Source organism: Carassius auratus, chromosome 11, assembly GCF_003368295.1.
Source record: "Carassius auratus strain Wakin chromosome 11, ASM336829v1, whole genome shotgun sequence".
NCBI classification, from domain to species: Eukaryota; Metazoa; Chordata; class Actinopteri; order Cypriniformes; family Cyprinidae; genus Carassius; species Carassius auratus.
In genome coordinates this window covers 17718473-17740249 of record NC_039253.1, presented here as the reverse complement: position 1 = coordinate 17740249, position 21777 = coordinate 17718473, and the positions used below count along the sequence as shown (strand labels likewise).

The window sequence follows — 21777 nt, the reverse complement described above, 5'->3', positions numbered from 1 at the left end:
GCAATGCTTCAGTGATTAACATTTATACTTCATTACCTGTTCAGAATAATCTATTAAACAAGTAGCGATTTGAGAAGCGTGCACTGACGGTTTCACTTCCATTCGTTTGCGCGTTATTTCAAGGACACGCCCACAGCAAGGGAACTAATTAATATTCATGTAGCTCCACCCACTGAAACAGTTTTTCGCGGGAGCCGAACACAACACAGCGCTCATACTTACAGAGAAGAAACTCTGTTGTTAGTTTCCTTTCACAGGTAAATAATATGAACATTTGTGGAAACTGTATGAATTTGGTAACATCTGTTTAATTGTGTATAGTTTCCGTTTGGGATGTTACGTGATAATCCCACACTTTATTCACTTAATGTGCTGTGATTGTTGTATTCTGGTAAGTTGCCTATTTGAGTAAATCTGGGGTAATCTTTTTTCGTTTACATGTTTACTGATCACGTGATCAGCTCGTGCAGTAAAGCTGGGGAACGTTTTGCTACGGTTTCCGGTTTGAATGATACTTTGGTGGGTGTGTCAAAAATGCCAGCCCAGAAACATGTGGTGGTAACAGTAAAGTGTCCACACTAACCTGAGTTTACAGTTTCCTTCTTACAGTAATACTCAACATGACACGTTTATAGCAGTTTATATTGTTAAACAAAGACAGAACCAAAAGATTTGGCTTCATTTCATATTGAAGTGGAATTACTGTACTGTACAATTTCTCAGCAAATGCAATCTCCTCCACATGTGTCAGGACGGTGGAACCTCCCAATGCCAAGACTTGTTTAAACTCTTTTTGCATCTGTTTTCTGTGTTAGTATGGCTACAGTAGGAGTGGATGTGATTGAGACCGCAGCTCTAGGGAGATGCTTCCAGCTTGGGATGCTGTACGACTGCAGGAAAGATGCTCTCATCCCAGGTACCACACCGTAATGCAAACTTTCATCTCACCCCGATTAGCTGAAGACTCCCCACATGTGAAAATTGTATTAATATCAGACAGAATTAATTTGTTTGGGAAAAATACAACTCTGATTTAAAGGGATACTCCACCCCAAAAGGAAAATTTCCATGGCGTTCTGAACTCGTAAAAGCTTAGTTCATCCTCGGAACACAATGTAAGATATTTTAGATGAAAACCGAAGATGGAGCTTTCTGACTGCCCCTTACACTCTCAAAGTCCATAAAAGATATGAAAGTCAATACTCCATCTGCCATCAACCATAACGTTATGATCTGTTCATTGCTTTATAATGCATCTGATGCATTGTATCACGATGCATAATTTCATACATATTTGCATCGGTAGAACCAATTTATTTACATACCTCAGTGTCTTTACTGCTACTAGTTTGTCGCATTGCTACTCATTTATATCTGTGAGCACAGAAGCAGTCATGAGTAGCACAGGTATATTTGTAGAAATAGACAACAATACATTGTATGGGTCAAAATTATACATTTCTCTTTTATGCCAAAAATCATTAGAATATTAAGTAAAGATCATGTTGCATGAAGATATTTAATAAACTTCCTACCGTAAATATATCAAAACTTAATTCTTGATTAGTAATATGCATTGCTAAGAACTTAATTTTAATAACTTTAAAGATGATTTTCTCAATATTTAGATTTTTTTTTTGCTCCCTCAGATTCCAGATTTTCAAATAGTTGTATCTCAGACAAATATTGTCCTCCGAACAAACCAGACATCAATGAGAGATGATTTATTCAGCTTTCAGATGATTCATACATCTCAATAAAAAAAAAAAGAAGACACTTATGACTTGTTTTGTGCTCCAGGGTCATATATATGAAAACTTTGCACTAGTGGTCAACCGATATGTGTTTTTTGACTGCCGATATCTCGGAAAGCAGAGAGCCGATAGACCAAGAGAGAAAGTGTGAACACTGTTTGCTCTCAGTGCCGTCAAAATAAAAGTCCTGCCTCGAACACATCAGCCAAGCAGAAAAACTTTGACAAATATCGGCCGATTTATCGGTCTTGGCGATATATCGGTTGACCATTACTTTGCACTATTTGTGACCACATCACACCATCAACAGTCTCTGATGCTCATTTCACTGGAGGAATCTGATTGCTTCATCACTAAATCACTCTATGCCTGAATAGACCTAAAGTATTTGCAATTCATTCCCTTTTTGGTTTGCAGGAATAACACTGTGGGATCCAGAAAAGCTCCAACAGAGCATACGAACCCGTCCCCAAATAAACACAGATTTCCAAGTCACCGCTTCCGACTCCATTGAGGACAAATCCAGCTTAATGAACATCGACGGTTCTCTGAAACTGAGTCTTTTAGGTGGACTGGTCAATGTGACAGGAGCGGCCAGATACCTCAACGACATCAAGAAGTCTTTCAGACAGCGGAGACTGACTCTACATTATCACTCAACCTGCAGGTTTGAAGAACTGACCATGAACCACTTCGCACCTGAAAATATCATTAATCAGGATGTGTTTGATAATGACACAGCGACACACGTGGTGACCGCAGTGCTGTACGGAGCGGACGCCTGCTTCCTGTTTGACAGAGAAGTTTCAGCAGACGAGAACAAAAACACGGTAGAAGGAGAAGAAAAACTGGTTCTTGAGAAACTCCGATTAATTTCAGGAGATGTAGACGCCAGTCTGAAGATGGATGAAGCTCAGAAGCATGCAGTCGGGAAATACACATGCACGTTTTACGGAGACTTCCAGTTACAGTCAAACCCGACCTCGTTTGAAGATGCTCTGAAGGTTTTCACCGATCTTCCAAAACATCTGGGAGAAAAGAAAGAGCTGGCGGTGCCTCTGAGAGTTTGGCTTTATCCTCTGGACAAACTTCCCTCGAGAGCTTCAAAACTTCAGAGGGACGTCGGCATGGATCTAATCATAGCCATAGAATCAGTGTTCGAGAGTCTAAACACTGCTGGGATGAGATGCAGTGACCTTCTGAAAGACTCACCTGCTCTGACCTTCACTGCATTTCACGATAAAATTCAGCAAATGAAGCAAAACTGCTTTAAGTACAAACTGAAGCTCATGAAGAGACTCGGCTCTCTGCTGCCAAACATCCGAGGAGACCTACTGAATGAAACGACTCTGGATAAGCTTCTACAAGAACACGAGGATTCTCCTTTCAGAAGATCTGACCTTGCAGAATGGCTGAAAGAGAGAGAGAGAGAGTCTGACGTCATTAAATCAGTCCTCCGACAGCTGGAGGATGCCGGAGCACAAGCAGAAGTCGACGTAGATCTGATATTAATGGATCTGGAAGTTGACAATCTCGTGTGTTTCACGTTCACATCACTGGACTGGACTGATGTGCTGCTGCTTCAGCAAAACGCCTGGTTGAGTCCTTCAGCGCAGGGAAGAAACAACGAGGACCGCCCTGATGCTAAGCAGAAGTCTTGGTTGAATCCTGAGGTCCTGAAGACCATGAGGAACAACTTGAAGACGTTTAAGAACTTGATCGATTCAGAGGACCGTAAACCAGCCAGGTTCATCGTGTCCTGGAGAGAAATGGAGAATAATCCAGGTTCCTGCGTTCTGCTGTATGAAAGTGAATGTGATGAAGCGGTTTGCTTTATTCCTCCGTCACAGCCAGTCAGTCCAGTCACAGAAGAGGTCACAGAAGAAGGTGTAGTTGTGAAGGTTCCTCCACCGTGTCCTGCTACAGAGGAGCTCAGGTTAATGTATAAACCGAAGCATGTCTCTTTCTGGACATCTAAACCAGTGATGAAGGATCAACACACAGTTACTCTGACTAATCTGAGAGCAGGAACTAAATATGAGATCAAATATGCAGCGGTGGGGAAACTGTACTACACCGTATACAGTGACGTCTCTGAAGTTACCACAGAGGTATGTACAGTAAGATGATCCTGTTGAGAAAGTATACAGGTGCATCTCGTTTATTTCAGTAATTCGACTCAAACTGTGAAACTTGTGTATCAAATTCAATGCACACAGACTGAAGCAGTTTAAGTCTTTGGTTCTTTTAATTGTGACGACATTTGAAATTATTGAGAAGCACCTGGACCTTTTCTTGGTTATTTGCAACATGTTAATTTGTATCAAATGCTTCTTTTAGGGAAGCAACGTTACGGTTATTGGTGAGTCATTTATCTTTCCTACCTATAAGTTGTTGCTAAACGTGGATCATTTGTGCATGGAAACAATGCAACTTAAAGTTGTAACATAGTGAAGTGCATGATAAAAAAAGGTTCAATTAATGACAAATCCACACTATAAACAAGAGTCCAAACGAGAGAAACACTAGCATTTACAAGAATAGAGATCCTCGAACTATAACTTGTGTTGAGTTTATACGTGCTGGAATGAAGACAGAAGACGAAGAAGATAATCTTATCCACACACATAGGGTAACCACATGCAATAACTCGAACTGAACGGACAGGAACTGAAATAGGGCAGATAACGAGGGTGAACACAATCAAGGTGATTTACTAATAATGAAAAAGAAACAACATAAAATGACATTTTTTTGTTTTCTTATCGCCATTTGAAACAGAGGTATCTTCTACAGGACGAGGTGAAGTGAACAGAAGGTGGGAGAGTTCTATTATATTTTACAGTTATGTGCAAATGTGTCCCAGTCTGAAGTCTTTGGGGTATATTTGTAGAAATAGACAACAATACATTGTATGAGACAAAATTATACATTTCTCTTTTATGCCAAAAATCATCAGGATATTAAGTAAAGATCATGCTCCATGAAGATATTTAGTAAATTTCCTACCGTAAATATATCAAAACTTCATTTTTAATTAGTAATATGCATTGCTAAGAACTTAATCTAAACAACTTTAAAGATGATTTTCTCAATATTCAGATTTTTTTGCTCCCTCAGATTCCAGATTTTCAAATAGTTGTATCTCAGACAAATATTGTCCTCAGAACAAACCACACATCAATGAAGAGATCATTTATTCAGATATACCAAAAAATATCAAAATTTGTGACTTCATTGTATATGTAAAGCATTTAAGCTTTTTTTAAGCTATTTTTTTTAAGTGTGTCAATTGAGCAGTTCATTGTTTACTAAAATAAATCCAGAATCTGGTTTAAATTGAGGGAAATTATTCAAATGTAAGTATTTTTCTATCTTCTCTGTAGTAGTCAGAATTTGAAAGTACTGAAGAATCCTGCTGTTCCCATCATCAAGGTATTGTTATTGTTCATCAAAGTCATGGTTTGCACTGTTTTAGCGACCGTAGATTAAATTCTCCAAGATTAAACCTTAAAATAAGATATTTAAGAATGTCATTTAGTCTCATAGTTTGTCTTTGTTATTGTAGAAGCTCAAGACATCCATGATCGACCCACAGAGCAGCGCACAGAGCCAATCGTCAGGTAACCAATAATAACATGTCATTTAAATCATTAGAGATCGAGGCTGTGCTACAAGCCTAAATGAATCATTGCATCACTATTTCATGACACTCAATGCTCCAGTCATCAATGTTGAACACATACTCAGTTTTCTAGAAACTAGGGGACATAAAACCCTGTGGCCTCATATGAGGACATTATATTTTAGTGAATTTCTCTGAGACTGTACATGCCACAGTTTTATGCCTGGATGTCATGTACCGAGCACATTCAGGGCTTTTCAGAGACACTAAATGTCTGAAATTAATTTTGTAACACTTATGGAAATATGATAATATTTTGTAATTATTTAAATCCTACTAATTTGTAAATTGTGTGTCATAAATCAACATCTCAGGAAAATGATAATGTAGAAAATTTTTTTTTTATTTTACATTATTTTTAATGCTCTAAACTACAACGGCGTTTTAGTGCCACGTTAAAAAAAATAATATTAGGATTTTAATCTCGTAATCTTAGAATTTTTTTAATCTCGTTTAGTTTCTTGTAGTATTACGACTTTATTCTCGTAGTATCTCGACTTTATTCTCATAGTATTATGACTTTACTTTCGTAATATTTCGACTTTATTCTCGTAGTATTATGACTTTTACTTTCGTAATATTTTGACTTTATTCTCGTAGTATTATGACTTTATTCTCGTAGTATCTCGACTTTATTCTCGTAGTATCTCGACTTTATTCTCGTAATATCTTGACTTTATTCTCATAGTATTACGACTTTACTTTCGTAATATATTTCGACTTTATTCTCGTAGTATTATGACTTTATTCTCGTAGTATTACGACTTTATTCTCGTAGTATCACGACTTTACCCTCGTAATATTTAAACTTTATTCTCGTAGTATTACGACTTTATTCTCGTAGTATTACGACTTTATTCTCGTAATATTTCAACTTTATTCTCGTAGTATTACGACTTTATTCTCGTAGTATCACGACTTTACTCTCGTAATATTTCAACTTTATTCTCGTAGTATTACGACTTTATTCTCATAGTATTTCGACTTTATTCTCATAGTATTACGACTTTACTCTGGTAATATTTCGACTTTACTTCCGTAGTATTACGACTTTACTCTCATAGTATTTCATTACTCTCGTAATATTTCGACTTTTCTCTCGTAGTATTACGACTTTACTCTCGTAATATTTCGACTTTACTCTCGTAATATTTCGACTTTACTCTCGTAATATTTCGACTTTATTCTTGTAGTATTACGACTTTATTCTCGTAATATTTTGACTTTATTTTTTAAACATTTTGACTTTATTCTCGTAGTATTACGACTTTATTCTTGTAGTATCTCAACTTTATTCTCGTAGTATTAAGACTTTATTCTCGTAATATTTTGACTTTATTCTCGTAGTATTGCGACTTTATTCTTTTCCGTGAAACACAAAGCAGCAGAGTGTGCGAAATCCTTATTTGTCCGAGAGAGCAGAAGGAGTTTGTCTGTTTTGTTGGGTAGAGAGCGAAGATTTGCCAGATGGATGCTAGGCAACGGCGTTCAAAATCCGCGCTTCCTGAGTCTGACGAGCGCTCCCGCTCGCTTCCCCCGTCTGCGTGTCCTGAAGCGTTTGATCAACGCCGCTGCTCCTCCGATAACAACGTTCACTAAAACGTCTGAATAATTGAAATCCGGAAAAACATCTTGTGGTGCGTTCTGCCGAATGTTCAGCAGTTCATCCCTGGTGAAACTGATGGCAGGAATATAACTAAAGACAGGACAAACTAACAAAAACACAAAAACATATGCAGAGCCCGTCACGGAGGCAGCCATCCTGTATTGGCGCCAGCAAGCTGATACAGGATTACCGATACATTTATTCTCGTAGTATTCCGACTTTATTCTCGAAATATTTTGACTTTATTTTTGAAACAATTCGACTTTATTCTCGTATTCCGACTTTATTCTCGAAATATTTTGACTTTATTTTTGAAACAATTCGACTTTATTCTCGTAGTATAACGACTTTATTCTCGTAGTATTCCTACTTTATTCTCGTAGTATTCCTACTTTATTCTCGTAGTATTACGACTTTATTCTCGTAGTATTCCTACTTTGTTCTCGTAGTATCTTGACTTTATTCTCGAAATATTTTTACTTTAATCTCGTAATATTTCGACTTTATGAATTCTCGTAATATTTAAACATGATGTGATAGTTGTTTTACTGTGTTTGTGTCTTTAGTGTCCTCATCACAGACGTTTAAACTGAGACTGAAGGAGGAGTTTCAGTATCTGGATGAAAATCCTGGAGAAAGACGATTCCTGAGTGATGTCTTTATTGAACAACACATCACAGAAGACCCTGATTCTCACATCAGCGATGACCGACACATCATGCGCAACGACGTGTTTAAAGGCCAGCACATCAGGAGCGTTTTGCTGAAGGGCGATCCTGGCACAGGAAAAACTGTGACTGTCCAGAAGTTCATCCTGGACTGGGCTGAAGATAAATCAAACACTGATATCGATTATATATTCCCCATATCTTTTCAGAAGCTGAACATCATTAGAGAAACGGTGAAGAAGTGTAGCTTCATGGAGATTCTGCAGCGGTGCTTAGAAAACACCGAACATCTGAAGCTCAGTGACTCTGAGAGGATCATGCTGATATTCGATGGCCTCGATGAGTTTAAACTTCCTCTAGATTTCAAAACCGCTAAGAAGATCACAGATAAACATGAGCCGGACTCAGTCTCTGGTTTACTGGTAAACCTCATCATGGGAAATCTGCTTCCAAACGCTCAGATCTGGATCACCAGCAGACCAGCAGCAGCCAATCAGATCCCCGATCGATTTATTGATCGTGTGACAGAGATCCAAGGCTTTGATGATCAACAGAAAGAGGAGTTTTTCAGAAAGCGCATCAGTGATCAGAGAATGAGTGATAAAGTCATCTATCACATCCAGAAATCACCTCGCATCAGAAGCATGTGTTATTTACCGGATTACTGCAGAATCATCGCAGCGATCCCGGAGAAGATGTTCAGTGATTTCCCCAAGACTCTCACTCAGATGTACAGCAGACTCCTGTTAGCTCAGACTGAACTGATTCCAGAGAGAAGAGACGCCGTCGTAGCTCTGGGGAGGATAGCGTTTCATCTGCTGCTGAACGCAAACGCTCTCTTCTGTTGTGAACACTTGAAGAAATGTGGCATTAGAGATGAAGGTGCTCTGATACGCTCAGCGATCATAAAGAAGATTGAAGACCAAAGCAAGTGTGTGTTGCTCTGTTTTGTGGATCGCAGAACACAAGAGTTTCTGGCAGCTTTATACGCAACTGAAGTCCTTAATGGGAAAAATGATCTCCAGCTCAAAGATCTGTCCAGTGTAGGACTTAACTATGGAGAGATTTGCTTCACACATAGCCATTACTGTGACTATTTCTCAGAAGTGATGAGAAAAGCTTTAGAAAGACAGATGGATCTTTTTTTCTGCTTTTGTCTGGGTTTGACGCTGGACTCCAGTCAAAAAGCTTTAAAAGTCCTCCTGAAACAGAGAGAAACCAGTTCTTCATCCAGTCAACAGGCAGTTCAAAAGATTAAAACAATGATCATGGGGTCTTCTCCAGAAAACACAGACAGATGCAGTCTTCTGTTTGACGCTTTGAAAGAGCTGGATGAACAATGTTTAATCCAGGAAATAAAAACACAGCTGAAATCTGGACTCAAACCCTCTCCTGCTCAGATTTCAGCTTTGATGAATTTAGAAAAGTGATTTTAATTCATATTGATCGGAGGATCTGAGGGCTATGACGAAGGGGAATCAAGGATTGAGTGATTCATACAGCATTCATTTGAAGCCCAGATCATTTAACCTTGATTTTATAAATAATAACTTGTTGTTCAGTGAGCACATTTTTTCTCCCTCTACAGGATGAAGTAGTCCTTATAAACATGATTCCAACACTGTGTAACTTTTTCTGTGTTCATAATTCATCTACCAAAAACTGCCTTTTTGTCTTGTCCCAAATCACTAATGTATATTTTAAAAGTGATTATTTTCGGACTTTTGTAGCCTGTTCGCTGCGGAGGAACACATACCTGCATGAATCGCCATAGACACAAACTTGGAGAAGTAGATCCGGTTAGAATGTTCCTCCGCTGGATGCGTGCAGGTCTGTTTATTAACCGCATGAGCGCCAAATGTATACTTTTAGATCACATGTCGAGAGTGAGACTGTCATTAAATCAATCAGCTGAGATTATATATGCAAAACTCAGTGTGATTAGATTAATAACCCGCTTGTGAACTTTTACAGATTTTAGATTTTTGCTTTAAAATGTGACCTGAACTTGTGTGTTAAATATCTAAGTGTACTTTTTTATTTTGTGTGCAACAAGATAAACTACAAAAGAGATAACAAAATATGTCAATATTATTTTGATATACTGAATAAAAGCATATGTTTAACAAATGCAGCATTGTGATGGAACGGAGCTCAAAGGTTTGAATGTTTGTCTCCATTTTACACATTTGGACGTCTAAAAACTTTTAAACGTAAAAACATCCTCGTATCCACATTAAACAGTCTTTTAAAACGATAATAAAAGCTGATAATAATAAGTTATTATTATTATTATTTTACTATAATGTAAAATATCGTAGAAAATCTCAAATGAAAATGGTATAGAAACCTGTAATTCTATAATATATTAATCTATAATTAATAATCGAAGCGTAACCAGCAATTATTTATGCATACAATTTTTTAGAATATTATTATTAGTAACCAGTATTTTTTTTTTTGAAACAGCATAAATTTAGAGCCAACATGCATACAATTACAAGTGATTTATTTGAAGATTATAAACACAATAATGCTAAAAATGTGTGTGTGTGTATGATAATTTATTTTTTAATTAATTAATTCATTTAACTAATTCATTCATTTAATTAATTCTATTTTTTTATAATAAATAATATTCTTATAACTTATTTTAAATACAAATCATACTTGTAATATAACAATATACAATATAAACAATGTATTATATATGCACGATTACGTAAAATTATTATTTGAAACAATTCTAGTACTGAAGCAGCAAACATTAATAAATATATATAAGTATGTGTGCATACAGTTAAGTTAAGAAATTATTATAGTATTTATTATTATTATTACAAACTATAAGAGTGTTCTGTGCTCTGATGTATGTAGAGTTGGTCCTCCGGTATCCCATGATGCGTCAGTGTCCGCGCTGGTAAATCGCGCATGCGCAGTAGCTCAGTCTCTTTTGGCTCCGCAGCTCTTCTGTCAAAATGGTGAGTGTTTGTTCCCTGAGAGCTGAATCTTCAAACATCTTGTTCATCTCGCTCAAATAGCGCACTTTTCTCGTCTGTCGATGTTCGGATGAGTGAATAAAGCTCCATCGATGCTGAATGTGTTCACACAGGCGATCAGAACGACTTTAAACGGCTTTATTATGATCGCTGTCGGAGTCTAGTGATTGGATGGAAAAACTGAGTTTTATCTCGACATTGGTGTTTAAACCTCGTCCTTTAATCTGTTCCGAGCTGTGTTCGTCTTAAAGATAAATTATTAACTTTAGTGTCATGTAAACTGACTGACGGGATAATTCACAGTGTTAGTTCTTCAGTAATGTTGTGTATTGATTAGCAGCAGCTGCACACAGTTTATAAAGTCGTTAAAAAAAACTTAGGCACACTTTTAGTTTGAGTAATTTTTAACAACTGAGTTTTACTCAAACTTTCAGGGATTTAAAATATTCTCATGCAGAATATGGCATTAATATTTAAATTAAGTATTCATAAATAACAGACAGTCTGCTGGCAGTATGCATGATAATGAGCTAATAATGTTTCAGAATTTAATATTGTCAACATCAGATCTGTGCAAGTTTTTGGAAGAGGATTCTGTAGCATTGACAATCTCAGTTTTGGCTTTATCCCCCTATTTTAGTTTTCAGAGTTATGAGATCTAAACAATTGTGAAATACAATTAAGGGAAAAAGTGTCAACATTTTGAGAAAAGTTTGAACTACTGGAGAAACTCAACTGAGAGGAAACAAGTTTTGCTTTTATTTTATTGTCTTGCAATTGTGAATTTTTAACTTCGGTTGTTTTTGTCACAGAATAAAAAAAAGTATTGCAGCTTTATCTCACAATTTGGACACCATCTCAATTAAATCAAAATTCCATTATTAGTATGGAAGCTTATTTCTTTAATTGAATTAAAGTAATTATGACCGTCTCACAACTCGGACTCTTTTCCTTGTGATTTTATATATATATATTAAGCAGTCGTTCGTCAGAAATGGTGTTTGCTAATTCTGGAACTTCAATGAAACCGCTCATTATTCTATTTTGAAAAGCTTGACATTTATTGAAATGTGAATTGTTTTTCCCGCTCAGGCCAAGCGCACCAAGAAGGTGGGGATTGTGGGTAAATATGGCACACGTTACGGAGCGTCGCTGAGGAAGATGGTGAAGAAGATCGAGATCAGCCAGCACGCCAAATACACCTGCTCCTTCTGCGGCAAGGTGAGACACACAACAAAATGCAGTCAAAATTCAGAAATATTTTTACCATTTAAAACATCTGTTTTCTGTGTGAATCTGTGTTAAAGTGTAATTTATTTCTGTGATGCTCCGCTGTATTTTCAGCATCATTCCTCCAGTCTTCAGTGTCACATGATCTTCAGAAATCAGAATAATATGATGATTTACTGCTCAAGAAACATTTCTGATTATCAATGTTGAACACAGCTGGGCACATTTGTCAATTTTTCAAATTAAAAGCTTGGACTCGGTATATAGAAATTAATACTTTTATTTAGCAAGGTTTCTTTAAATTGATTAAAAGTGAAGATTTTCGTAATGCTAATTCATGTTTTTTTTGAGCAAATCAGCTCATTAGAATGATTCCTGAAGGATCGTGTGACTGGAATAATGATGCTAAAAATTCAGCTATGGAATCGCATAAATAAATTACATTTTAAAATACATTCACATAGGAAGCAGTTATTTTAAATGGTAAAAATATTTCATAATTTTACTGTTTTGGATGAAATGAATGCAGGCTTGTTGAGCAGAAGAGACTTCTTTAAGAGCGTTAGAGCTGTTCAGAGATGTTGTGGTGTTTCTGTGAGCTTGAGATGTTTGTCTCTGTCCAGACGAAGATGAAGAGAAGGGCTGTAGGGATCTGGCACTGTGGCTCCTGCATGAAGACCGTGGCTGGAGGCGCATGGACGTACAAGTAAGACCGAACCTAATGATTCATTAACGAGAGCTCAGTCTAATTAATGATCATCTAATGTGTGCTGTTCTGTCCTGTAGCACCACGTCAGCCGTCACGGTCAAATCTGCCATCAAACGTCTGAGGGAGCTGAAGGACCAGTAAACCAGACACCGTTTTCTACTGACTTCATCATGTGTTTTTTTTTCTGGGGCTCATTTGAACATCCCATAATAAATCTGAGTCTTGAGCTGGATCTCTGCTTCTGTCTTATTTCATCATAAACCAGTCAAGCTTGAGATTGCTTTGACTTCAAGATCGAGGTTAAAGTGTTTAAAGTGCTCTATTTTCATGCTCTAATTTAGTACGTAATATACTAGAAGTGATTCTTTAGTACTTAAGTGTATAACTACAGTAAGTGCACTTAACTGCTATTTTTGGATACCATGAATGAGAACTAAAATGTTAATTTTAAATTTGCTTTACTGTTTTAATTTTAGAGTTTTCGTTTTTTTTTGGTTTTCGTCATTTAAGTGACAAACAAAAAAAAGGAAAAAATGTCTCAAACTAGCTGAAATAAAAAAACATTTTTTTTTTTTTTTTTTAATGCATCTATAGTTTTTATTTTGGGGCTTTGACTTTAAGCATAAATTATTTACAAATAAATTAAAAATAAATAACTATAGCATAATTTAATTTATTGTTTGATCTAGTTGAACACACATTTTTTTATTTTAGTTAAAATTCATTTCAAACAGCACAGATTATTTTCTAGTTTAAGTTTTAGTTCATTATAAGTACATGGATCCAGATGCAGAAAATAAAGATATAAATTTTTTTGATTTTTTCGTAATAAGGAAATCAAATTAAAAGATTGATGTACATAATAAAAACCATTGTCACAATACCCAGCCACTCCTGCAAATACTCGTTCATACTCGTGACATCCATCATTCAATTCAAGTTATTCAGTAACAAAAACCAGATCAAATGAGCCATTCATTTGTGAATCGCGAATCATTTGATTCAGATTCGGTGCGCCTATAATTATTATTTTAATTTTTTTCTGATTTCTTTTTTATTACAGATGTTATTTTATTTTAAAGCTTAGGATTCACAGCACTCTGGATAGTTTCCATGTACTCATCTAAATCGAGATATTTTAAAATATGATACATTTTATGAAAACAATATTAATCATTAGAAGAAAGTTTTTTAATTAATTATTATTATGCTCGTAAAATGTACAGAGATTAAATTGATGGCATATAACTTTGTATACAATGTACAAAAAACATCAAAGTCGTCTGAGCACAGAAAAGAAAAATAATAAGAAGAAAAAACACAAGAATAATATAAATTAGTCTGTACGAATTAGTCTACTTGTCTTCTTTTTACGCAGGAAGATTTTTTTTTCTCTTTCAAAAAAAACGGGAAAAAAGTTAAAAGAACGTGTAGTGGGTGGGGCCGGTCCGACTGACGTCACTGCGCGTCTCCTGCTTTGTGCGTCACAGCTGCGACGCACGCGGCTCTTCTGTTCGGCCTGCTCGACGCGCATTCGTATTTTAACTCGTAATTTATCATCAAAATCTGTAATAATTATGGACACCGCCGCAGTCCCCGTTAGGAAGAGGCTCCTGAAGGAGGAAGACATGACGAAAATCGAGTTTGAGACGAGCGAAGAGGTGGATGTGACGCCGACGTTCGACACGATGGGCCTGAGGGAAGATCTGCTGCGCGGGATCTACGCGTACGGTACAAACACTTAATTAATCACTAATTACATCTGAGATCAATCACATATCCGACCACAGAGCTCGGTATGAGCTTTATTAAGACATTAGAGCTGATCTAAGCGCGTACAACACAACATTGATATAACGTTATAACCCCCCATTGTTTATCAGAAACCGAGGAGATAGTAGCATACAAAACTCATTCAGCAGTCATTGTTTTGTTTTTAAAAGTTATTTTAAAAACAGTATGATATGTGCTTGTTTAGAAATATGTGTGTGCGTGTGTGAGAGCGAGTGTGTTTTTGTGTGAGTGTGTGTGTGTCTGTGTGAGAGAGAGCGAGTGTGTGTGTGAGAAAGATAGAGATCATATTGAAGTTGTTGTCTGTTCTTGCATATTCAATATTATTTCTGTTTTTAGATGTATTGTGGGATGTTTATCTTGAGGCTAATGTCTCGTTATTGGACAGATCTGTTCACTAATACAGTACTATGTAAATACCATGAGTGTTTATTTTAATAATCATGTTGTTTATTGCTCCCAGGTTTTGAGAAACCGTCAGCCATCCAGCAGCGAGCCATCAAACAGATCATCAAGGGGCGAGACGTGATCGCCCAGTGAGTCCCGCTGGAGAACTGCAGTAAATATGAGTGTAATATGTGGTTCTGTGTGTGTAAACGGACTAACACGGCTTGTTTCTGCTTCAGGTCACAGTCTGGAACCGGTAAAACAGCCACGTTCTGTATCTCAGTGCTGCAGTGTTTGGATATTCAGGTACGTCTTGTGTTTAGAGGGTCTTGATTTCCTTCCAGTGTTATTTTAGTGTCATTAAAATGCTATTGTAATATTTTACATTTGGTTTTATTTTTATATTTTCTGTTTTAATTTTATTTTTAAAGTTTTAGTAATTTTTATTATAATTTAATATGTCTGTTTAGTTTTAATTAGGTTTTAGTTAATCTAATATATTATTCTAATATTTAGTTATTCTGATAAGTAAAAATTGATAGCCTGAATGCACTGTAAGTCGCTTTGGATAAAAGCATCTGCTAAATGCATAAATTATTTTTTTTTAATTTAAATTTTACATTTTAATTTAATACTTCAACTTAAACTAATAAAATGTTGCCTATATATATTAGTTTTTATATAAATTTTTTTAATTATTTTAGTACTTTAACTAAATATTAATTTAAAATCGTTGCCTTGGAAACTAGCTGTTTTTTTAAAACTAAAACTAAAATATAAAGAATGTGGCTTTTGGAACTTTTAAATAGTTTTTATTATGTTTTAGTTATTTTAGTGTTTCAGCTTTAATAAAAATAAATAAAAATGTTGCCTCGGAAACTAGCTGATTTTTTTCTTCTGTTGTTTTAATTAACTTTCAGATATTTTAGTCATCAACTAAATTACATCAACTCAAACTAAACAAATGTTGTCTTGGAGACTAACTGAAAAAGTGTTGTTTTTTTTTTGCTCTTATTTTAGATTTGTCTTTAATGTTTTATTAAGTTTTAGATATTTAAGTACTTTAAACAAAGTAAAAATTTGCCTTTGAAATTTTTATAATATATACATATGTTATACATTTTTTTCCCATTTCAGTAAATTTTTATTTCAAATGTTTTTTTTTTTCTTTTCTTTTTATGAAGGTAACAATAATAATCCTTTTTCCTCCTTCGTCACTTCTCAATTCGGTTTCTGTCTCCAGGTTCGAGAGACTCAAGCGCTGATCCTGGCTCCGACCAGAGAGTTAGCCGGACAGATCCAGAAGGTAAAGCAAAACACTTGCACATTGTGTTTGTTTTTTAACCTCCCGTGTAAAGGAAGGTGACATGATGTGATTTCCTCTGTTCTTCAGGTGCTGCTGGCGTTGGGCGACTACATGAACGTTCAGTGTCACACCTGCATCGGAGGCACAAACGTGGGCGAGGACATCAGGAAGCTGGACTACGGTCAGCACGTGGTGGCTGGGACGCCCGGCCGAGTGTTCGGTGAGTCCGTCTCTTCTGAGCGTTACTCTGAATCCTGAACGGATGATGATGTAATCGCTCTCTTGCTCTGTCAGATATGATCCGCAGGAGGAGTTTGAGGACTCGTGCTATTAAGATGCTGGTGCTGGATGAAGCAGACGAGATGCTCAACAAAGGTGAAGCGTCATCACACACTTCTGAGTGCGTGAGATCGTGTGTGTGCTCTTGGTTTCTCCTCTCATGTCCCTGTGTTGTGTTTCTGCAGGTTTTAAGGAGCAGATCTATGATGTGTACAGATACCTGCCTCCTGCCACTCAGGTGTGTCTCATCAGCGCCACGCTGCCTCACGAGATCCTGGAGATGACCAACAAGTTCATGACCGACCCCATCCGCATCCTGGTCAAACGGTGAGCGCTGCTATACGGCTACTGTGTTTTACATGCATCTGCAGCACATCAGTCGGGGACTTTGGATGAACCTGTTGAATTGAAAAGCGTTTCCGTTTGTGTGCAGTGATGAATTGACTCTGGAGGGGATTAAGCAGTTTTTCGTGGCTGTGGAGCGAGAGGAGTGGAAGTTCGACACGCTGTGTGACCTTTACGACACGCTGACCATCACACAAGCCGTCATCTTCTGCAACACCAAACGCAAGGTCAGTCACGCTTCACAATACTACGCTAGCAGCAGTGTATATTTCTGAAGGTCACGTGACTGGCAGCGTATCGATTTGTGGTGCTTAATCGCTTTTTTAAAACCTAGTTGAATGTCTCCTGGCTGTTTTCAGGTGGACTGGCTGACGGAGAAGATGAGGGAGGCTAACTTCACCGTGTCGTCGATGCACGGAGACATGCCACAGAAAGAGCGAGAGTCCATCATGAAGGAGTTCAGATCCGGAGCCAGGTAAACTCTCACAGAAGGAAAACTCACCTCATCTATTAATGTAGAGCTCTTAAGCTCCGCCCCTCCAGTGCAAATCAGTTGAGAGCCACGCCCACATCTCAACATCCAATCAGCAACCGATGCGCAGAACCAAGCCCCACCCTACAGTTGTTGTTTTTTTTAAAAGAAGTCTGTGAAACTCTGATATGTTACAATGCTTCTGGTTTCATCACTGTGTTTTGGAGGCAAACATGTCACTAAGAAGTGTGTGTGATCTTGATTCTCTGGTGTAGTCGAGTGCTGATCTCCACAGACGTTTGGGCCAGAGGTCTGGATGTGCCTCAGGTGTCTCTCATCATTAACTACGACCTGCCCAACAACAGAGAGCTGTACATCCACAGGTACCTCAACACAAATGAGATTCACTATGTGTGTTATTAACCCTCTAGACTAATACACTATAGAAATTTAGAAATGTTTTTATTAAAAATTTCATTAAAATGTTAAACATTAAAATAACATAAATTAAATTTATAATTTAAATTGTTTTACTTTACTAAAATAATTTTTTTACAAAATTACATGTAAAATATTAAATAAAAATTATTCAAAATTGTATAGACATTAAAGTTTTTTTTTACTTCAATTAAAATGTTAACTATTTGAATAACATTAACTGAAATATTTCTTTAAATTAAACCTATTTTATTTCAGTTAATTATGGCAACATTTTTCATTTAAATTAATAGAATGTAAAATAAATTAAATAAAAAAATATTAAAAACTGTAAATGAAAAGTTAATAAAACCTAAATAAAAAATATCTTAAAATTTAAAAAGGTGAAAATCATATATGATTATATAATTATGAAATTTTTGTTGTTGTTTTTCACTATTGGTGTATAAGTAATGAATATTTTATATATATATATATATATATATATATATATATATATATATATAATTAGTGGTGGGCCGTTATCGACGTTAACGCGAGACTCTTATCGGGCGATAAAAAAAAATATCGCCGTTAATCTATTCTCAGAGTTGGGTTGGGAGCTGGGTCTATACTAAGTGAGCTATGATGACCTTCACCTTGATATTTTATATAACTGACTCGCTGAGGTCAGCCTAAAAAGATGCTCAGGACAGTTGACGGGCCACTGCTGCGCATCGTCACGAAAGCTTATCTTTTTCACATGTTTTTAAGCCGTACCGCTTGTCGATTTAAACATTAAATCATCCAAACACAAGACGTGGAAAAGCTGAACAGAGTAGCTGTTACTCGTGCGCTGTGCTCGGTGCGGAGAGAGAGAGAGCGAGAGAGAGAGAGCGAGAGAGAGAGAGAGAGAGAGAGAGAGCCGTGTATCACGGACAGCGACACTGAACCGAGCTCTCTTCTGCAAAGTTCTCCTCGAAGTTCCTCCGGCACCTGAACGAACAAATACAAATCGCAGTTTGAACAAACAGAAAGATGTGAAAGAGCCCAATTCAACACCACGGTGTTCTGGTGTTCAGGGCTCGCGCAGAGAAAGGCGTCTCAAAACACTTGAACATCGAATTTGCTTATTTTTGCCCTTGTGCCGACACATACATACAAAATATGTCAAAATATCCACCTTGGAAATTATGCTCCAAAAATCTGTCAGTTATTTCTTAAGTGAAAGTAAACAGTTGAGGAAGAAAACAGGATGTGTATTATATTGGATGCGTTCATCGTCTCTTAAAGTGACCGCGTCTAATTTAGCTGCTGGCTGCTGTAATGTTTATCCAAGAAAATGAAAATCACTTACTGCTCTTGACTGAATTTCTTTGTAGTTTTAAAGTCAAACCAAAAATTATTCAGAAACCAGATATATTTTTTGATGTATATAGCAAAACTGTAATAATGTGAGAAATGTTGAAGGTGTCTGAATAAATGTAGGTTTGATTGTAGATTTAATTTTTACATTGAAGACTATCCAGTGCTATTATTTGTTTTCTGTACCTTGACATCTACAAACTTGAAAAAACTAAAACATTGTGTAAATAGCACAAATAAATAAAACTTAACTAACATACAAATTAAACAATTTCACACAGGGCCCACTGGTACCACAGATTAATCTAGATTAAAAAAATTAATCTATGCCCAGCACTCATATATAAACAAAAACTAGATCTTGCCATGGAAATAGCCATAGATGCCAGTATACAAAAACAAATTAAAATGGACTTAATAAAAATGAATTTAAAGTAGTGTATCACTAATACTGAAACAGCCCTTTCAGACAGGTTTGATCGAATATCCCTGAGATCAGATGTAGACGTCTGTCTGAATATGAAGGATGTTGTTTTCCTCGTCAGGATTGGTCGATCGGGTCGTTACGGCAGGAAAGGTGTGGCCATCAACTTTGTGAAGAACGATGACATCCGTATCCTGCGAGATATTGAGCAGTACTACTCCACACAGATCGACGAGATGCCCATGAACGGTTAGACACACATCTGTCCACAGACCGGCTCTTATAACACTTACTCACTACTGAGACAGATGTGACCCTGCCGCACAAAACCCTGGACCGCTGACCTGTACAGAAGAGAGAGAAAGAAAGGATGAGCAAAATAATACACAGATATAAATCAAAAACAGACCAAGAGTTATAATGAATTAAATGCAAGGTGTAAAAAGATGAGAATTAATCTAGCTGTGCAAATACCTACAGAAGACCATTTAAAGCTAGTATTGTGTTAAATGTTTAGGGTACAATGGGTATTTTGAGAAACATCAGCATGCAATGAAAGTCAGAACCAAAACAGATTTGTTACCGACAGACTCCAAAAAGACCTTTTTTATAATGTTGTGCAAAAGAAAGTGAGTCAATCAGGTTTGAAACAACATGAGGGTGAGTAAATGAAGACCAGTTATTTATATAATGATACTTTGTGATAATTGTAGAAACTAAACCCACCAGCAGGTGGCGGTAACTGTCCAAATGAGTCGATTCGTTTGAACTGCTGATTCATTCAGGAATGAAGTAAACCGTTCACTTATGAATCATTGATTCACTCGATTCATTTGAAACACAGATTGATTCAGAAACAGAACATGGGTCATTTGTTCAGCTTGTATTATAATATAAAGCCGTTTGATTTCGTGAGACAGTGTTTTATTGACTCTCAAACTCTTGTTTTCCAGTGGCTGACCTGATCTGATCCCAGTGCTGAAAACATCAAGAACAGTTTTACTTTCATCCGGATTTTTATTCTTCATTTCTTGTGATTCTTCTTTTTATTTACCCTCTCTTGACGTAGTACGAGCGCTCGGATGTTGTGATGTTGTGTTCTGAGCGGCGCTTCATTGACTTTTGTAAATAAAGAATCTTTGTCTCCATCTCTGATCTAATCTCTTTATTTATTTGAGTGATTATTTTTTCCTAATTAAGTTTCTGATTGAGTTGCAGCATTAGTGAGTAATTCTACTGGTGTTTGCTGTCGCTGTGCCTTTAAGAAAGATTCATTTGCATCAAGGTGCATTCTATAAAAGCAGCGTTATTAGTCTAAAAACAGTTTAGTTAGTAACTTTAATAACCGGTCTGTTCGTGCATTGGTTTATTCAGTGGCAGGAACTCTTTCTAGTCTCAAGGTGAATGTTTCAGATGAACTCGTTGACCCGGTCGCTTCACAAATACGAGTCTGAATCCATCCGCGGTCTTTCATTTGTGTTAATGGAGCCTTTTATGGCTCGTGTGTGCTTGTGTGGATGTCCAGCACGGCTCTCAATCCTCTTAGCAGGTTATTTCCAGCTGATGGCAATCACATCCATTGAGTGATACAGACGGTGTTAGATTGAGCTCAACATGCAGTCAGACCCCAGCGAACTCATTTCTACAACCGAATATCAGTGTCCTGCAGCACAGAAGCAGTCATCAGGAGCACAGACGTATATTTGTAGAAATAGATGACAATACATTGTATGAGTCTCAATTATACATTTCTCTTTTATGCCAAAAATCATGAGGATATTAAGTAAAGATCATGTTCCATGAAGATATTTAGTAAACTTCCTACCATAAATATATCAAAACTTAATGTTTGATTAGTAATATGCATTGCTAAGAACTTCATCTGAACAACTTTAAAGATGATTTTCTCAATATTTAGATTTTTTTGCTCCCTCAGATTCAAGATTTTCAAATAGTTGCATCTCAGACAAATACTGAACACTTTTTAAAGCACTCCTTGAACTTGGATAATTTAGTCATTAGCCCATTTTGTGTCGTGCTCTCTGCACCGTCACAGAAGATGTGTTAAATTGGATATTGTATCTTGATATACTCAGAAAAGATAAGTAAAGTCCTTGTTAATTCATGTGCATCCATGATCTCATTTTATATGTAGTGATGCACAAAGGAACCGAGTTATATCAAACTAGAAATTGCACTGCGTAAGCATGCAAAAAAATCTTGTGCGTATGTGAATAGTTTCTCGAGGGCACAAAAACAGTTTGTGTGTGTGTACAAGTCTATATTTTTTTATTTTATTTTAAATACTGTGTAGGTTTGCACTTCAAGAAACTCAATGGA

The 21777-nt window shown here is 36.6% G+C and overlaps 3 protein-coding genes across 5 annotated transcripts; all 3 read left to right on the top strand.

Annotated features, from left to right (window-relative positions):
- Positions 1–193: 193 nt before the first annotated feature.
- LOC113111263 (uncharacterized) lies at positions 194–9847 on the top strand. Of its 2 annotated transcripts, none has more exons than XM_026275869.1 (8): positions 194–257; positions 816–916; positions 2172–3865; positions 4095–4116; positions 4536–4572; positions 5144–5189; positions 5323–5377; positions 7612–9847. In XM_026275869.1, the coding sequence occupies exons 2-8, from the start codon at positions 817–819 to the stop codon at positions 9141–9143; spliced, it is 3486 nt and encodes a 1161-aa protein (XP_026131654.1). In that variant the 5' UTR covers positions 194–257; position 816; the 3' UTR covers positions 9144–9847. The 2 variants fall into 2 exon arrangements, with proteins under 2 accessions (XP_026131654.1, XP_026131653.1); XM_026275868.1 differs by having other exon boundaries at positions 5141–5189.
- Positions 9848–10584: 737 nt separating this feature from the next.
- LOC113111262 (60S ribosomal protein L37a) lies at positions 10585–12883 on the top strand. 2 transcript variants are annotated; one of them, XM_026275865.1, is made up of 4 exons: positions 10585–10694; positions 11805–11933; positions 12566–12648; positions 12729–12883. In XM_026275865.1, the coding sequence occupies exons 1-4, from the start codon at positions 10692–10694 to the stop codon at positions 12790–12792; spliced, it is 279 nt and encodes a 92-aa protein (XP_026131650.1). In that variant the 5' UTR covers positions 10585–10691; the 3' UTR covers positions 12793–12883. The 2 variants fall into 2 exon arrangements, with proteins under 2 accessions (XP_026131650.1, XP_026131651.1); XM_026275866.1 differs by lacking the exon at positions 10585–10694 and adding an exon at positions 11704–11709.
- Positions 12884–14110: 1227 nt separating this feature from the next.
- On the top strand, positions 14111–20585 carry LOC113111261 (eukaryotic initiation factor 4A-III). The gene is made up of 12 exons (XM_026275864.1): positions 14111–14382; positions 14906–14978; positions 15069–15135; positions 16073–16135; positions 16223–16355; positions 16430–16510; positions 16600–16741; positions 16848–16986; positions 17119–17234; positions 17507–17614; positions 19559–19686; positions 20391–20585. Exons 1-12 carry the CDS (start codon positions 14229–14231, stop codon positions 20405–20407), a joined length of 1221 nt encoding a protein of 406 aa, XP_026131649.1. The 5' UTR covers positions 14111–14228; the 3' UTR covers positions 20408–20585.
- The last annotated feature ends 1192 nt before the right edge of the window (positions 20586–21777 follow it).

Bases quoted from the DNA above. Each gene is read 5' to 3' on its own strand.
- LOC113111263 (XM_026275868.1), top strand. From the start codon at position 817: ATGGCTACAGTAGGAGTGGATGTGATTGAGACCGCAGCTCTAGGGAGA. The intron at 4,573-5,140 runs GTGGGAGAGTTC...TCTTCTCTGTAG, and splicing joins CGAGGTGAAGTGAACAGAAG to TAGTCAGAATTTGAAAGTAC. The intron at 5,378-7,611 runs GTAACCAATAAT...TTGTGTCTTTAG, and splicing joins CGCACAGAGCCAATCGTCAG to TGTCCTCATCACAGACGTTT.
- LOC113111262 (XM_026275865.1), top strand. The intron at 11,934-12,565 runs GTGAGACACACA...GTCTCTGTCCAG, and splicing joins CCTGCTCCTTCTGCGGCAAG to ACGAAGATGAAGAGAAGGGC. The intron at 12,649-12,728 runs GTAAGACCGAAC...TCTGTCCTGTAG, and splicing joins GGAGGCGCATGGACGTACAA to CACCACGTCAGCCGTCACGG.
- LOC113111261 (XM_026275864.1), top strand. From the start codon at position 14,229: ATGGACACCGCCGCAGTCCCCGTTAGGAAGAGGCTCCTGAAGGAGGAA. The intron at 15,136-16,072 runs GTACGTCTTGTG...TTCTGTCTCCAG, and splicing joins TGCAGTGTTTGGATATTCAG to GTTCGAGAGACTCAAGCGCT. The intron at 17,235-17,506 runs GTAAACTCTCAC...TCTCTGGTGTAG, and splicing joins GAGTTCAGATCCGGAGCCAG to TCGAGTGCTGATCTCCACAG.